An 18,927-nucleotide genomic window follows, 5' to 3' on the forward strand; every position below is an offset into this window, starting at 1 on the left:
ACATCCAACTATATGCAATTTCACTAATGCATAGACAGTTAGGTTTAAGTTTTTAAATTATATTAATTTAAATGAAATAAACACCTATCGTAGGTGGAAAACACCTTTTGGACAATATATATGTATATATAAACCAAGCAATGCTGCCTAGTGCTGGAGTCTGAAGTTCAGTTCTGATCTGGTAACTATGGGCAAAGACAGACAGGGCAATTAGTCGACGTGATTTTGAAATTCTAGTCGTGGCGACTAAGTACCCCCAACTGCAAGTTGTACCCACACAGGTACCTTCGCATGCAGCAACTTGCATGTTTGAAAATGGAGATAGCATTGCGCCAATTAGTTGACATGACTGGCTAATTATGTGCCACAACTAGTTTTTTAAAAAACTGCAGCGACTAATCTCCCCGTCTGTCTTCGGTCTATCTGGAGTGAGTTTGTATGTTCTCCCTGTTTCTGTGGTTTTCCTCTCATAGTTAAAAAAAAAATGTCCAGACTGAGATTCAAAATAGGCCCTGACATATCAAGTTGCAGAGGGGCAATATTGGGCATTCTGGCTGGTATGGGGGTGGGACGTGGGTACAGTCAACCAGCACAACAAACTTCTATAACAGAGCACAAGTAGTCAAAATTACATCCAATTCTGCACTCATTATTGAATTTATTGTCAGGTCTGTCGCATGTTAAATAAGCCCTTACGTAATTGGAGAACTGGAGAGAATATAAACAAACAGACTGAATGCTTTCACTATCAATAACATTTACAAATAAATTAAAACCAGTGAAAAATATTAATATATGTTGGAAAATTGTTAAGTATAACATTTTATTATTTACATAAAACCAAGGTTTCATTTTTCATTTTAATTGCCCTTTCGAGAATTCACAGGCTATTAACAAATTCCAGTTCACTGTGCGTATACAGAATAGTAAGAGGATCATCTGGGTAACCACCATCCAGGGCACTAGCGGTTGGGGGATAACATATTAGAAGTCTTTGGCTGTGGCAAGCAGTATGGTAGCTCTTTCTGAAATAAACGAATGCTAAAAATGTCAAAATTTCATCATACATTACAGTTTACAAGGAAAATCAATGGATAATATCAAAAATCTTGGTAATCATACCAGTCCCGGTCTGTTTGACTGTTCCTAGCTGCATTTCCAATTATCCTTTATAAAGGATTGCACAATGTGCATAAAATAGTCATAATATGGTAAAATTCAAAATGCAAGTCAATAACAAGATTAGTACCATTACAAAGCCCCCTGAGGCTATCCAGCAGGGAGCTGTTGAAAACACCCCAAGCTAACACATACCAAAGCTGAGGCTATCCAGCAGGGGGCTGTTAACATCACCCTAAGCTAACACATACCAGAATTTACAGCCATTTAATGCTAATGAGAGAAAATCCCCCAGTGCAAATAAACTGAGCAGTGTATACACAAATTTACTAAAGTCAATACAGGTCAAATGGTTTTAAATGTAAAACTGGGACCATTTGTTAAAAGAAAAATGCCTTACAACTAGTATGTACATAGAAATTAATTCTTCTTAAAAATACTCCTGTGGTTATGGGAGATTAGGCACTTGGTCAAGCAGCAAGGAACCTCCAGAAAAATATAACACACCTTTTGGCCCTAAACTTCATCTCAGCTACAGAACTGTTACCTGCAGACATTCCTATTTGCATCAGCAGGTAACAACTACAACTTGTCACAATGCTATTAGTCTGTCATTTCTGGATTAAAATTGCAATTACTTTCCTCATGTGACATTTGCCTAGTGCAGCAAGCAAAGAACATGTCTTCTGTCTTCTATATATTTAACTGAATAGCTGCTTGTTTGTCACTGAGTAGGGTGTATCATGAGTGAGTGATTGTATTTTACTCTTTGTGTACAGAAGGAGCGCTGTTTGCTGTTATTTGTGCCGGTTCCCTAGCTGACAAATTCTCATGGGCCAGGAGAGGCACAGGCAGTGCAGATGCACTTGACAATCTCTGGGCTAATGATGCAAATTAGAGCCCTTACTGGTACAACATTACCAGTTCCCCCCAAGCACGTTCAATGTAATGAGCTCTTCCTAACAGAGAAGATGGAAGCACGACTCAAGTGTTACAAGGCTACAAAACAATGCGTCATTTTTCCTTACATACCATTTCTTTACTTTTATATGCATTATACCTTGTCTTTGTACCACATTTTTTAATTTTATTTCCACTATATCCCTTCAGTTACTCAACAGTAGTAACAAGGGGCATTTAAATTGCTGCAAAGACTTATGGCAGAATTTTCCTCTGGAAAGTCTGTACCAAAAAGTATAGAAAAATCCAACTCTAAACAATTCATATGCGGTGCCAAAAGTTTGACAAATGGATGCAATTGCCAAGTAACATGCCACACCAGCATATAAGGGGAAATATTCCAAACATTTGGAAATATGATTAATACTGCAGGTGCAACTGGAACTGATTGGAGCCAGGTATATTTGGAAGGGGGTTTTCCCTGACTAATTTGGATCAAGTGTTTTTCATGCGGGGTGCACTGTATTGTTGGACCTGCATGCACTTATAAACTACTCTTAAAAACACCCTTTATTTGACCTCTTGGCTTTTGACCAATCCAGTTCTCACATAATTTGTATCATATGGTGAGCGGTAAACCCCATGTTTAGAAGATGTGGTCACAACTTCAATAGCCGCACTCTCTTCTTTACAATGCAACCTACTGCCACTCCCACCTCTTTAGAACTGGTCTGACTGTGCCACTGGTTGTGCACAGGAATGGCATTTTCTGAACACAGAATTTGGTTGGAGGACACAGGATAAATGCAGCCAGTAACATATCAAGTGAGTGCAGGGCCCCTATGAAGATTTTTCATTTGTGAGAATATTGAAATGAGTGGCTGAGGCACAAGGATTTCTAGGCTATAGAAGAAGTAGCCCCTGTATTCTGGGCCCCCCATGCCCACCACAACCATGAGGTCTACTTCCTCTATAGTTATGCCAATGCATGCAGGCTATATTGTGGGGAAATTGATAACCATAAACAATCTTCCCCACTTGGATGAATCCTAAAATAGGCTAAATTGGATTTTAAGCACTAATGCTGTATTCCTTGACTGGTTTCAGAGATTATGCATTATTTACTACAGCCCTGTTTCTTAGCCTTTGCTCCATGGAAGTTGTTATACTGCAACTGCTATCAACTTTATCATTTAAATCTTTTATGTTGAAGAATAATGGTAGTTGTAGTCCAGCAACATCTGGGGACTAGATATTAAAAAACAGGTACTTAAGGTGTCTGTAGATCTGACAGTTATCTTACTGACCTGCCAGAGAAGCACAGTTTTTGATTTTGTCATCTATAAGGTGTGCTAAACAGCACTAATGAATGTGTGATGCTAAAATAAAAAAGTACTGGAGGGAAGGTATTTTTCTCCCAGGGTATCCATGTTTTATGGCCTCTAGAAATGTACTTGTAATCGCTATAGGAAAGTAATTCAGTAAGATCTGATTAAGACAGAAGGACCCATGCTGAAGCATTCTAGAAGTCTCATCTGACGGGTTGTACCGGACTGCATATTTTGCTCTCTCATTTTTGTGCTTGAAAGTCTGTTGCTGGTTTTGTAGACCTGCATTTTATACTTTGCCCACTAGATGGCACTATGTAAAAATAAACAGAAGTCTTAATTAGGACTTGCTTGCTTCATAGAGGACCCAAAGAGATCTAAAATGCCCTTGCTCTCATGTTTTATACAGCTTTTATAATAAAGGATCACACACAACCTTACTTACTGCTGCTATTCTGCATACAATTCAATTGTCTATTTCCTGATTTCTAACTGCCTGGAAAATCCAAATTGCTGCAAAGCTCAAGCAAATGGATTCCTCTTAAATAGATTCCTCATTACAGACAGTAGGTAGCCACTTAACTTATTACTAGATTTTGGCTGTTGCCAGCTTTTTAGCATCCCAGGGGCACAGACTAAAGTGCCTGAAACTTCACCCCACTGCCACCTATGAAATTATTACAGAAGGAACCGACGGGTGAGTTGGTCCAACTGCATTTCTTTCTATTTTGCATTAATGTTTTATGGCACGTTCCCCGAGTGTGAAGATACATAAGAATATTTTTCTCAGTTTGCCCAAGATTCCCACTGACTTCATGATGCAACTGGACCAATTTCCAGAACCCTTGGGAATTCTCAATCAAATCAAATGAAGTCCCCACTGATTTGAATGGATCTCAGGACATGTATGACCTGATTACACGAGCACATGCAAACAGATACTTGGAGTGGCAAAACACATCTACACATTTTTTACTATTCACTATTGAATTCAATCCTCCACTTTTATGCCTTTTATATCTTCTTACCTCCTAATGTTCATTGGGGCCACGCTCTCCCATGTGTTTGCCTTAGGGTTGTACCTCTCTACAGAGTTGAGACAACTTGTTCCATCATTTCCTCCTGCGACATAGAGCATGCCCTCCAGCACAGCAACCCCAGCACTGCTCCGGCGGCTCAGCATGTTAGCAATTGGAGTCCAAGTATTTATCTGGATCAGAAATAATGACTAATAATAGTAACCAGTAACCATGGGGCCAAATAAGTTAATAGGGCCTCCTCCAAGTGAGCCCAATTTATTAGCCCACCAGTCACTTGGGTCCCTGTGTGGTGAGCCCTGCCAACACACCCTTAATCCTCCCTAGCAACACTCTAATTATACCATAGGTCTGCCCATGATCCACCTGAATTTCCCACCCTTTTGTAAAATACAAATCTTTTCTTTCCTAGACTGACTTACCCCCTATACTTCACTGATGGCAACCCTGAGCATACTGGCCTGACTTGATCCAAATGGTTCCCAGATTTTTTAGCACAAGGCATGGTATGTTTCTGCTCCTCACCTGTGGTTCATATTTCTCCACTGTAGCCAGATGTGAAGAGCTGTCATATCCTCCAACTGCATAAAGATTTCCATCTGAAAGTATCAGAAAAACCTCTTAATTCGATGGTCCATTCCAAATATGAGAAAAATCTGTTGGATGTTCTAATATAGATCACAGCACAGGCGTAACCAAATGTAGCACTCACCTAGTGTTGCAACTCTAACATATCTTCGCCTGGTGCTCATGGCTGCTATTGAAGTCCACGTGCCAGTTAGGGGATCATAACGCTCTGCACTACAATAAGCATAGTATGTGCCAGATAAGGACATTATTACAAAATATGACAGGATAAACTAAACACTGAAACCTGCACCCCTTTAATTAGAAACAGGTCAGCCCCGTGGTTTTTTTGCACTTTATTCCTCAGAAACAAATATAGGTAAAATGCACAACCCACTAAATGAAGGAATCTGTGATCTAAAAGGACAACAGGAATCTTCAAGCATAATCCCCTCCAGGAGAGCCCTCCTTCTAATAAGCATGTTGGGCAATGTACACCTGTTTTCCCAATAAGTACAACTACATATTCCACCTTCTCCAAGAAGAAACATGGAGAAGAAATAAAACACTAACTCCTCATCTCATAGGGGTATATTTATCAGTGAAGTTAGAGGTCACTACTAGAATATTCCAGCTTTTCTTAAACTGAATATGCTGTAGAGCCCTTTCAGGTGATTCAAATAAGGTGTCAGCCATTTTTGGGACATAGTTGTTCTAAAATTCTTCAAATTATGTTAGCCATAACTGTTAGGCAGTTTGGCCAATTTAGAATATATTAACTGACCACTTGGCATGCAAGAAGGCAATCAATTTTGACAGACCATCTACACATTCTATCATATCACAGTAGGTCAAAAAAATTATTTGCATATTGATGGGGCATCAGCAAATGCAGAAGGTGATAGGGCTACAGTGCTTTAAGGGCTAACCTGCACAGGAGATATTATTGGATTGACTGATTGCAATTTATAATCGAATGTGTTTTGTTGAAAGATTTGCCTTCTGACACACCACAGGGCTGGAACTAGAGATGGGCAAAAGCGATATGTGTCTAAGGCACAACCCTAGGGTTGGCCATTATCTACGTTGACACACACCAAATCTCTCCACTTACCAATGAAGTAACTAGTAATTTGATGTGTGAGTCACGTAGGGGGTGGAATGGTCATGGAGACCATGAGCTTGAGTGCCCTCCCCTTAGGGCAAGCACTGACTGCCAGTAGGGAACGCAGCATCCTGCATTTTCATCTGACACAGTAAAATCTGATGGTGTCTGAAAGACTTTCTTATTGAAATACATTAATGATGTGGTTCATTTATTTACACAGGGCAAATTTGCCCCTGGGCAATAACCCATAGCAACCAAGCAGATGTTTGTTTTCATTGTTCAACCGGCAGCTGGCAAAAAAAAATAATACTATCACCGATTGGTTGCTATGGGTTACTGCCCATGTGCAAATTTGCCCAGTGTTAATAAATGAGCCCCATTTGCTGTCGGGTGCAGATGCATGAACAAAACACATTATTCCTTGTAGATTGTAAGCTCCTTGTAGATTGTAAGCTCTTTTGGGCAGGGCCCTCTTCACCTCTTGTATCGGTTATTGATTGCTTTATATGTTACTCTGTATGTCCAATGTATGTAACCCACCTATTGTACAGCGCTGCGGAATATGTTGGCGCTTTATAAATAAATTAAATATTCGTCTTTATCTGCTCTAACTTGCATTTCAGCAGTGGGCATCAGCTTTTTTAGGATTCAGGATTTTTAAGTCAAATAAAGTCTCACCCTCAAAATCTCTCATGTAGATTAGCCCTAACACTTCTGGCATAAATCCAAAATATCTGAATATTTTGTCCTGTAGGACATTTGGCTTTAAAACGGTCAGGCTGCCCCATTAGAACAGGCTGGAAAATTAGGTTAAAAGAATCTTATCGGCAGTACTACTTTTTACATACAGTATTTGCAAGAGTGCCAAAGTCAGATTACTGCTGCAGGTAAGACACAAGTTTGACACATCTCCAAGAAATGGAACATTTAACTCAGTTATAGGAGCTCTACAACATATATTTTTCTATGAAAAAGGCAATATTTAACGCTCTTTTAATTGGTGTTCTTAAATTTCCCCGTCTCTCATATTAGGCTCACAAAATATTTCCTCCCCAAAAAGAGCCTCATTTGAAGAACTGGACACCAGCATTTTTAATTACTGTATCATTAAAAGGCTTGCCTTCTACCCTAGCACATGACTATAAATCCTGGCACCTGTTCAAACAAGAAGCACCATCATATCCACCGGCTGCGTACAGCAGTCCATGAAGAACAGCAACCCCAAGACAACTGCGACGTGTTCCCATTGAAACCTCAGGCTGCCAAGTATTGGTAACAGGATCATATGACTCCACTGTGGCAAGATCAGATGTACCATCATACCTATGGAAAGATCTAGTTTACCTTCAGTTTATAATAGCAAAACATTTAGTAAGAATTTAGTTTAAGGTAACTTCTTTTCGCTAGTTTCACTGTCTTACCCTCCCACAGCATACAGCTTGTTTCCAATGGCTGCAACACCAACTCTTGCTCTTCTGGTTGACATAGAAGTCACCATATGCCAGCGGTCAGTCCTAGTATCATAGGCCTCACAGTCACCATGTATAGCAAACAGGCTCCCTCCACCTGTGATTAGGACATTGGCAGATTAACAAATGGGAATGTTAGTCCATGGAGACCGATTTACATGGAAACAAATCACAGCTATGCAGAAAAATATCAGAACTTCTAGCCATGTTCTTTCTTGGTAGTGACCAAGAGTTGTCAAAGTCAAATCCCAAGCTACAGACAAAACAGTAAAAAGCATAGAACTACTCAAAATAAATTCTTTGCACAAGAACCCTTAGACACCTTTCTTCATCAATGGTTAAATATCTAAAATTCACACATGTCCAGAGTACATTATAATTAATAATCTAATAAATTAAAACATGTTAGCTTGTACAATACAATAATTGGTACACTGGTACAATACAATAATTATACTACAATACATGTACCTTACCAGTTACATAGACTTACTAGACACTGATAAAGAAGCATAGCACATAGTGGAGAAGCACAGTAAAAAAAAAAAAATCAGAGTGTCGCGCTTGCCCAGATTGGTAGGCACTTTTAAATATAAAAATGCTAAAGATACTACCAATCTATCATTTTATTATCCACAAATATGGTGCATCATAACAGCCTGTTTGCATCTTGTGCACTGATTTCATGTGTGAAATACAACAACAGCAGCTTAACAGCTCTAATGAAGAGCAGCTGATGTTGAAAAAAGAAATACAAGACTATTAAGTTCCACTTTTGTCAAAAACCTGCCTAACTGCTATTTGATCCAAAGATGAAAACCACCAGCTGAAGCATCACCAATGTACCTCAGAAAGATGCAGATAGCCCATTATGATATGGAGCTGTGAAAGCTACCACCCAGAGGATGTAAATTTAGACTACCTCAAAAGGGAAGGAAGGTGAAATGAATGTTTGGGGGGCCAACAATGAAAGGCTCTGTACTGGAGACCTTATAACTATATATGAATATATTGCAGACAATCTCTTCATTATTCTATGCCTATGCTCAAAAGCAAGCATTCTTAATGTGGCCATATACATACTGATTAAAGCTGCTGATGGTCCAAGTTGGCAGCTAATCGGCCCGAGTATGGGCCTACCTGAACTATATCTGGCCAAAAATTGACCAGATGTTGATCAGGCAGGTTCAAAAATGCCGTCTGGAGTATACTGGCTTGTTGATGTGGTCCTCGTCCCAACCGTTTGTATGCAGTTAATGTGATCTGATACAGCAACCTCGCCAAATGAGCAGCTCTTTCAATGTATGGCCATCTTTTCCTGGCTATTCCTAAAAAAGGTACCATTACGATTACAGCACTGGTGATAACAAAAGGTCTCCATATAACAAATAGATGTTGGGATATGGGACACATCCACTCTGGCTTCTTATAAGCAAGTTAGAAAGTTTCCAGTTCAATACCCTGCTAGGTGCAATAATGCAACAAATTTAGCGCTATCCATTAGCAAAATACGGACAAAACGGATATCAAAATTGTTGATTTAAAAGGTTCCGAACTATTCTATTAAAGAAGATACTTACCTACAAATTGGTTTAAATCTAAATCAGGTTTGCGTTACATATCATACATTTATACACACTCACAATTAAACATATGTCTGTATTAAGAATTACTCTGCCACATAGTAGGAGTTATGTATGTAAGTATATCTTTATTTATAAAGTGATACTTATGTACGCAGCGCTGTACACTAGAATATAATGCTGCTTTAATCTGTTTTTCCCCTTACCTACTGCAAAAAGCACGGTGCTGGCACCTTCACAGCGTCTAGGCCGAGTCCGGCTATTACTCAGAACCCCTCGTTGTTCCGGCATTAAATGGTACTTGAGAGCTTCGATCAAAAGATCCTTACATTCAGAGTGATGACGCACAAGAAGCTCTGTGTCCACACTGCTCATTAGGAAATCTCTGCTCAACAATGGTAGGCGCACACACTTCATCAACTGCAGATTAATACATTCATGGCTCAGAAGTTATCTAAAATATAATAGCTACACTTTCCAGCAACAACTGGCTATGAACAAATTACAGGTAGCAGCTTCAAAACTAAAACAGAAAACCTAATGGCTAGGCTACATAACAAAAGCAGAATTCATTCATATGGAAATGATTTTTATTTAGACAATGGTAATTGAACTGAATTGGGTTAAATACTGAAACTGATTAAAATTGTAATATTAAAATATACATTTTAATAGGATAGTGTTTTATGTTTTATGATGCTAAAGTTGGCCATGTATGGCCACAGAGGGCCAAATCGAAATGTTCCGATCAATGGTCAAATCATATGGGGGGCTATGCAGATTTGTTTGGAGAGGACTTCATTGCGCAATGTGGTCCTTGCCGGACTGGGTTTTTACACCTGCCCAATGGATATCTGGGCAATTTTTGGCCAAATATTAGTCAGGCGGGCAAACATGCTACCGGCAGTGTGGAGGGACAGATTTTCCAGTTTTCATTGGCCCATGCAAGGCTAATTTACAACAAAATAGCAAATGATATAAAATAATGATAACTTGTTGCATTTAGTTTTAAAATAGGACTGTCAAAATACCCTAGGGACATGCTGTCTTCTGCCATCTACATCATGTTTCACCCAGTTTAGCACCGCTCTGTACACTTCTTCTTCCGAAGGGACATTTAGACTATCACTAGATATAAGGTCCAAAACCTAAAAATGAGTGTAACAGCAACAGAGTGTTAAATACTATATATAAAACTGTAAAATGTAAAGAGAACATAAAAAAGAAGAAAACAGAAGAGAGAGTAAGTGGAAAACAGCATAAATGCACTTACATAAATGCATTTTATAAAAGATGTACCCTTACTGTAATTTATAAGGCTATATGGAGTTACCAAGTAGTTTTATGATGACATAAAAGCACAAGGTCGTAGGCCAAGTGTTTTTATAAAGGGTAGCCAACTTGTAGAGTTAAGAGCCTACTGGCCCATGTATGTGGCTAAAATCTAAAAACATTCTCATTCATTGATCCATCAGGAATGCTGAAAATCCCATTATGAAAGAGGAATATGTAAAGCGATGCATGTGTCTTTAATTGATGGGTCTGCAGAAGCCCCCATGTGATCCAATCACAACTGGATCAAATGGGCCAGTGATATCTAAAGGCCAGCAACCTATGAAAGGCTACTTACTATTTGAAAAAACTATACTGGTTTATGCGGCTATAAGTCACACATGGCTCCAGGTAGGAGCTATCCCACCTGCATATAATATGATTAACAATCATTTGGGTACCTAAAGTTCTTTTCTGAAGTTCTGGTTAGCACTGTTTTACTTCCTTCTAGCTGCTATGGGTCCCCTCCACATGTGCAATACCAGTACAGGTATGGGATTGGTTATTTGAAAACCTGTTATCTTGAGAGCTCTGAATTACAGAAAGGCCATCTCCCATAGACTCCATTTTAATCAAATAATTCAATTTTTTAAATGATTTCCTTTTTCTCTATAATAATAAAACAGTATCTTGTACTTGATCCCAACTCGGGAGGCGAAAAAATCCAATTTGGTTTATCTAAGGTTTAAATGAGTTAAGTTATGGATATCCAAATTACGGCAAACCCCAGGTCCTGAGGATTCTGGTTAACAGGTTCCATACCTGTACAAACAATTCTTGCATGGATACAATCTGTAAATTCTGAACTTGAAGAGGGAGTTCTAGACAGATTAAACACATGCTTTACTTCTGGAATGCTATTGGTGAACTGTGCTTAGAAAAAGGCGAAAACCAGATTATGGAAGTAAATAAATTTAAGGTCTGGGGCCTTAGGTTGGATTTAGACCATGGCATTATATGTGAGAAGTTTTTAGTTTTTCCATTTCTCCTGTGGAGAAACTTGCAGGGTAGCTAGTTTTGCATGTAATTTGTTTCACATGAGATTTTTGCATGTATTTTATATGAACAATACAGTGAAAATTCCAATGGGCCAAGGACCTATGTGAACATTATCTGTTAAGCATAGCAAATGTATGTATGTATGTATGTGTACTACTATTGGTAGATGACTGACAAGTGTAAAGAAAATAAATCCCTGTAATTGAAGAGAGAGCAGGAACATTCACATTCAGTTCCTTACAGCTGAAATTCCTGCAGCTGGTGTACTGGCAATTCCCCATGTGGGAAACTCCAGCGCATTGTGCTTTAGACAGTTACTAGGCAACAGTGCATTCCCTTATTTATATGAAAATTCTGGTTCATGTGGGGGCATTGTGGTTTGGATGAGTGTGTAGGTAAAATTGAGAAAATATCAGTGTTAAGCAAAAATATAAATACAAATAAATTTCATTTATACACAGGCCAGGGACAAAATAATGGGGAGGGGAGTAAAATAAAGGGGGTGTCAGGAAAAGGTCTTCAGTGATGCGACAGTGTGAGGTGTGACAAGAAATAAAACAACACGTGTGACTGTGCATTACCTGCTTCAGTGGTAGCAGCATGAACTCTTCAGTCTTAGACACCTCTACAAAGTGCTGAAGGACATACTTGTGTGCAGACTTAAGAAGATCACTGCAGGAGTGTGTATCTGCAAAGCCTCGGATTCCCAGGCAGTTGGAAGGATCCAGTTGACTGAGTAGAAACTTACAGCAGGCGTCCCTCACTCCATTCAGCTGTAGAAGGCTGGCAGCAGGCAGTAGAGTCTGGCAAAGATAATGAAAAACACCATGTTTTATTTGGAGACTAAGTTTAATATGATACACAGAGACAACATCACAATAAAAGAAGCAATACAGAATTGGTATAGCACAAATTGTGAGCCCCTGACACAGCAAAAAAGTGCTTGCCCCTCCAAGAAGCAATGCAATAAATATTTCTAGCAATATGTTATTGTGGCTGGGCAATTAAAACAAGCTAATAACGCAGTTTACACCTACCTGCACATTTCCCTCTCCTACTACAATCTCTGCTGTATACGCATACTGAACCAGCTGTTCAAGGGCCTGAGGGTCAATGTCGTGTAAGGTTACGTGTGTCTGGCGACTCTCACTCATCTCATCTGTAAGGCAAAAGACAACATCCAGAAGCTTTAGCCACAGCACACTTTAACAATTTTACGTAATAATGGCATATAAATTTATGAGGGCTATGGTTTTCCAGAGCCTGTGGTTTTGAGACTACATGGCATAAAGCTTCCAATGGCTGCACAATAGGTCCTGTAGAAGAATACTAAACCACAAAGGATTTAAATATCTCAATGTAAATCCCTCCAAGGAATCATTCAGCTTCCCAAAATCAGGTGGCTTAGGATGTTAAAATCTGTACATTAGAACTGGAGAAATCAGTTGGGTTCATTTGGAACCATCAACACACCAGGTCTGGACTGGGAGTCAAAATAGGCCCTGGCATTTCAAGTACATTAAAGAACACGTAAAGCCTACACTTGGCTACAATGTATAGCAGTTGTGCACGTCTCCCCCACCCAAATGGCATCATGTGTACTGCATATATCCCCTCCATTTGCCAGCACCATCACATTTTCCTAAAGCAAATAGCAGCCATTTTTCCTCTGATACATAATCAGATACTTTTAAATCTGCAAACAGCATACACACACACAGACCCTTATTCAGCATACATTTCAGCAAGAATACAGGCTCACACAGGCAGAACTGTCTGATAAAAGTTCTGCTTTGTTTGAGCTGAGCTCAGGAGAGAAAGTTAGGAGAAAAAAATTGAAGCAAACACCTAGAGCTGAGTTTCTATGGGAACCAGCAATGCCATCTCTTTACTGGCTGCTAAACTGGAGGGTGTGTTTTCTGAGCTTAGAACAACTGAGCATGCCCACAAGCCAAAAGTGATAGCAAATTTCTGAGGGAGGGGGCCGAGTGGGGTACAGGAGGAGAAGGAAATCTAAGTGATTGAGGAGGTGCTGCAGCCTTACTATTAACCTCTGGACAACCAGTGTGGCAGGTATTGAAAGATTTCAAAGAGGCTGTTCACTGATTACATTTTTGTGTGTGGGGTTTACATGTCCTTTAAGGCCCAAAATGCCCCCAACCTGTCCACTAAATAGTGATTGCCTATGGCATCTTACAACACCCTCTCTGGCATTTGCCAAAATCCACATTTTGCCAGTCCAGGCCTGATATACACTTCACTTAACATAGCTAAGTGGCAGCCAAATTGGGTTGATCTAATGGTTTGGCCCATGGGCCATACTGGGGCCCTGTTAAATTAAGACCAGTGTAAGACTGGCCCACCGCGATACCAAGGAAAACTCGAAGTGGGCCCACCTTCGAGTGGCCTTCGTGGGCATTCCCTATTTCTCTATGGGAACAAAAAGACCAAATGAATAGAATAGATTATAATATGTAAAGATAAAAGAGTAGGGAAAATAAAGAGGTTGCGTGAGGAGTGAAGGAAAACAGTTTAGAGAGTGGGCCCATAAGCTGAGGTTTTCTGGTGGGCCCCTGGCATTTCAGTCTGACACTGCTTAAGACCACACCTACCAACCATTGTAATCCTTTGTCTGAGAATGATCAGTAACACAAAAAAAAAAGACCTATATGCATTTATATACTATATACACTAATTATACAATTTTAAAAACTCAGCAACATTTTTACAAACTATGTTTTCATCTAGCAAGTACCTTTAATTTAAGTTTAGTAGGGATATTTGGTCCTAGTCATGAATATGGATTATCTACAACTTGACTGAAAACAATGGTTAAAGAACCGCGTAATACTATTCCCTCTCTGTTACCAGGGTGTATCTGTGTATCCCTCATTGTTGCTAAACACTGTTCTCATTGCGGCTATAGTCATTGTGGCATTTGCAGGGATACATTGACAATTTCTAATGTTTGTACGTGTCACACCAAACTTATATGAAAATTAAAAAAAACAAGAACCCAAATGAATACAAGAACTTACTTGTAAACATGGCATGGAAATAAGGGCTGCATGATGCCAGCACCACTTTATGGCCCTTTATTTCCTTGGTCCCCACATGGAGAACAATGTCACACAAAAGTCCACGCTGGCGCATCCTATTCATGCACACAAAGGCATCATGGTAGTGCCTCTTGGAATTGTGGGATATGCTATGGCCATCCCGAGTGAGAAGTTGCACTGCTCCTTCCATGGCTGGAGACTGGTCTCCTGATTTCTCCTTCACTGGCTTAACTCGTTGAAGCTGTTAATAAAGCACAAAGAATTAACAGAGTCTCATGGAAAGTACCAATCAATAACATTTTAATTATGTAAAAATTAAAAAGAAGAAGATAAAAACATTCAACCAAGAGTATTGTTAGTTGTATTTATTAATGTTCTCTTAAATCCAAACATGCTTTTGCACTTCCACATAGTTGCCAATGTATACATCCTGTCAATGCTGCCTGTTGATGCTGGGGAACCCTATTGCTACTGCCATCTTGGCACCTGATGGTAGTTCCAATGCTCCCGCAGCAGGTTGCATTAAAAGGGTGGTTCACCTTTACGCTAACTTTTAGTATGTTATAGAATTACCTATTCTAAGCAACTTTTCAATTGGTCTTCATTATTTATTTGTTATAGTTTTTGAATTTTTTGCCTTCTTCTTCTTCCAACTCTTTGTGAGGCTACAGTTTTATTGTTACTTTTTGTAACTTTCTTTTTTATTCAGGCCCTCTCCTATTCATATAACAGTCTCTCATCCAAATCACACTCTGGTTGCTAAAGTAACTTGGACCATAGGCACCAAATAACTGCTGAAACTCCAGACTGGAGAGCTCCTGAACTGAAAATGAAAGAACTAAAAAAAACAAATAAAAAATGAAGACCAATTGAAAATTGTCACAGAATATTACTCTCTATATCATACTAAAAGTTAACTCAAAGTTGAACAGACACAACTGGATTTGTTAAGAGGAAACCCCAACACATTTCAAAAATAAATCACCAAAACTAATACATTAAGATTAGAGGCACAGTTCTGCCAATGAGTCACTTGGATGAAAAAACATGTTTTTGTCTGTGAGCTTTACATAGAGAATCAGTCAACGTCGGTTTTACATGCAGTGGCCGCAAATCACACAGTTAAAATCCATATCCCACTGGCCCTGCTTCGCACTATCGCTATCCCTACACAATAAACAATAGATTATAAAGCAGCAAGGGGTGGGGAAATGGGTGGAGTTGATGGGGAAATGGGTGGAATATTTGCGGGACCACAGAGACCTTATCCGCACACCCTAACCCTCCAAAAAATTATTTTGTTCGGTGCACACTGCTAGAGGGATCGGCACCCTCCAAATACACTATAGCAAGAAAAAAGCAAATGGCACTCAGGACTGCAAACAAGGGTAAAACCCTTTTAAAAGTTTATTGCGGAGGTGCAACGTTTCGGGGCAATGTGACCCCTTTATCAAGCCTGATAAAGGGGTCACATTGCCCCGAAACGTTGCACCTCCGCAATAAACTTTTAAAAGGGTTTTACCCTTGTTTGCAGTCCTGAGTGCCATTTGCTTTTTTCTTGCTATGGAATATTTGCGGGTCTGGCTTTATAAGGAGCAATCTATCAGCAGGGAGGGTCAGGGAAGGGAGCGTAGGTCGGGGGGAGATGGGCTGCAAGGCATCATTGGTGGCATTGGCGGAAGGTGCAAATGGGTAGGATACAAGCGCTGGCCAAATAAGTATTGCCTTCGCTGGCAATTCTTGGGCCGACTCTGCAGAAATATATGGCAAAGCTGAAAGTAATTTAAGGTGGCCATACACGTTCAGACGTTAGTCATCTTCTGATGAATGTTCGGATACCGATTGTACGTTTAAATGCAGCCATCAAAAACTAACATTAAGTGTAGGATATAGCCATAAAAATAACAAAGCAGAGGATGTTCTAAACATGAAATATTGGCAGACACCAATCGTACGAAAATGTAGGTCCCCCAAAGATATTCTTAGATACACAATGCATGCGCAGATTTTATAGTTATCTGACCAAAATTTTCAAACCTGTTTGATCGACTAAATGATCTATCGCCATGGTACAAAAAACATCGGGATGATAATTTGCAGCCCACACACAGTTTAAAAATCACATGAAACGTAGTTTTGTATATTATATTGGTGCGTTTGTGACCAGCTTTAGCAAGTGCCACATGGGGCAGTTTCCATCTCATCCGCTAATGGTGTGTCTGCACCCAAAGATAATGCATTGGCCTGGATGCAGACACACTTAGCAAGTTTCAGCATTTTTGCTAAATGTATACTCATGTGTTTCAGAGCCAAAGTCCTCTCTGTGTGTGTCAGTATCCAGGCTGACACAGTGTCATTGGGTGCAGGCACACCAGACAGCAGGAGGGGCTGTTTAGCCAAGAAACTGCCCCACAAAAAGATCAGACTGAACAGAGCACAGATGACTGAACAGTATATTAATCCAACAGAAGAAGGGTTACAGGACCGATGACTAAAGGTTCACTGCAAAAGTCATGAATTGGAGGCAAGAAAACAGGAGGTGAGAACAGAATGATACCGTATAGTCAGTACTGATTCATCACCCAATGCTCCCTGCCCTCCCCATGCTGCTGTATCCTGTGCTACACCTACAGGCTGCTGATTGGTGCTGGATAAAAATAGATACTCTTGAAAAAGCAATTTCTTTCCATTTGTAATCACAGCAGGGAGCTGGTGATTAAACCCTCCTTCCACAAGATGCTGAGAGTACAAAGATGCATGATGTAGGTGGGAAGCAAAATCTTTAGCTCATACAGGGAATGCATGCAAAGAATTCTGCACAGGTGCACGAACAAAGGGCTGGAAATATCCACCTTTACCTTCTAATCATAGAAACAGCTCTAGAGGGCATAACATAGATGCTTTCTCCTCTGTATATTCAGTTCTACACCTAAATACAACCAGTCACATTGCTTGCCACAGCCAAAAACTTTGCAAAGCCTACGCCCAACGATTAAAGGATCAGTAATATTAAAGGGGTAGTTCACCTTTCACTTAACTTTTAGTATGTTATTGAACAGCCAATTCTCAGTAACTTTTACATTGGTCTTTACTTTTTTGTTTTTGAATTATTTTCTTCCTTCTTCTGACTATTTACAGCTTTTACAGGAGGGGTCACCTAGCAGCCAAATAACTATTGCTCTATGAGGCTTCAATTTTATCAAATATCACAAACAATAAAAAATGAACAACTGCAAATTGTCTTAGAATATGATCTACATCTCTTTGTATACTGTATCTTCCTGTGTAAAAACTATGCCTTTCCTATTCACATTCCAGCCTCTCATTCAAACTACTACATAGTTGCTATGATTTTCAAGACCCAAGCAACCAGATGATTGCTGAAATACTTGAAGAGCTGCTGAACCAAATGCTAAACCACAAAAATAAAAACCAGTCGCAAACTGTCTCAGAATATCGATTTCTACATCATACTACAAGTTAATTTAAAGCTACACTCCCATTAATAATTCATACGTAGAAAAAATGTGTCAACAGTCTCATATAGGCACATAAGAACTAATACCTTAAAAACTTGGTGCATCAAACAAATCAAATTGACCATAGCCCATGCTTACATGGCAATGCACAGGGCACATTTGAATAATGCTCCTGGCATTTAAAAAGCTTAAAGAATGTTGCTTTTCAGTAGTATTTACACTTGATTAAAATGTGTGAATTCATAAAAATGATATAGCTTTGTTCTGTTTATCTCTCGCTGTTTTACAAATACAGAGCAGGAGAAGCAGGATGCGTGACACCAGCCATGTGACTTATTACTGCCGTGAACTCACCTTGGAAAAAACTGTCAGCCCTAGGTAAATAAAATAATACCAATCTGGCCATACAAAAGCATTTTGCCTGATGCAGGAACCAAAGCCAATACAAATTAACATGTTTTCCTGTAGTGAGCCGTTACAGGAGAAGAAAGGCTAGTAAAGAGTTAATCTCAAGCTGGAGGCATACCTTCAGTTGTCTCAATAGTTCCCTTAAGTCTCCCCATATTTCATCCGTTCAGAAGATCAGAAGCCAAGCAGGAAGAAAAAACGCTGAGCTGGGAAAAGTAAGTTCCCATAATGCCTCACTCCTGCACAGACATGCAGACCAAACTGAACATGCTCAGTTAGTTAGACTATGGAGCACATTTATTTATCCACGAACGCTCTGAGTGTTCATTCGATCGGTCCAATCGTATCTTCCGTGACTTTTTTGTACCTTGCACAACATTTTCTATGCTTGCGCGATTTTTTTGGCACTTGTGCGACTTTTTCATATTTTTAGTGCAAAAAAATTGGATCGGTTTTGCCGCTGTTTACAATCGTTTGGTACGAAAATTTTGTGACTTTCGGATCGCCAATACGATATTATCGTGACTATCACGATCTTC

The 18,927-nt window shown here is 39.6% G+C and overlaps 1 protein-coding gene across 4 annotated transcripts in view; it reads right to left on the bottom strand.

Moving 5' to 3' along the window:
- The window catches only part of klhl17 (kelch like family member 17), a 42,326-nt gene that overhangs the window by 3,365 nt on the left and 20,034 nt on the right, over positions 1-18,927 (bottom strand). For 3 of the 4 annotated variants that reach the window (XM_004916144.4, XM_018096023.2, XM_002936380.5), the window contains exons 2-11: positions 14,481-14,742; positions 12,480-12,601; positions 12,024-12,245; positions 10,143-10,259; positions 9,318-9,531; positions 7,481-7,625; positions 7,215-7,382; positions 5,097-5,185; positions 4,910-4,983; positions 4,376-4,557 (exon numbers count right to left, since the gene is read on the bottom strand). In XM_004916144.4, the coding sequence (XP_004916201.1) occupies positions 4,376-4,557; positions 4,910-4,983; positions 5,097-5,185; positions 7,215-7,382; positions 7,481-7,625; positions 9,318-9,531; positions 10,143-10,259; positions 12,024-12,245; positions 12,480-12,601; positions 14,481-14,742 (1,595 nt within the window). The remainder of the gene's footprint in view (positions 1-4,375; positions 4,558-4,909; positions 4,984-5,096; positions 5,186-7,214; positions 7,383-7,480; positions 7,626-9,317; positions 9,532-10,142; positions 10,260-12,023; positions 12,246-12,479; positions 12,602-14,480; positions 14,743-18,927) is intronic. The other variant, XM_018096021.2, reaches the window with a different exon arrangement.

This window comes from Xenopus tropicalis, chromosome 7 (genome assembly GCF_000004195.4).
Source record: "Xenopus tropicalis strain Nigerian chromosome 7, UCB_Xtro_10.0, whole genome shotgun sequence".
NCBI classification, from domain to species: domain Eukaryota; kingdom Metazoa; phylum Chordata; class Amphibia; order Anura; family Pipidae; genus Xenopus; species Xenopus tropicalis.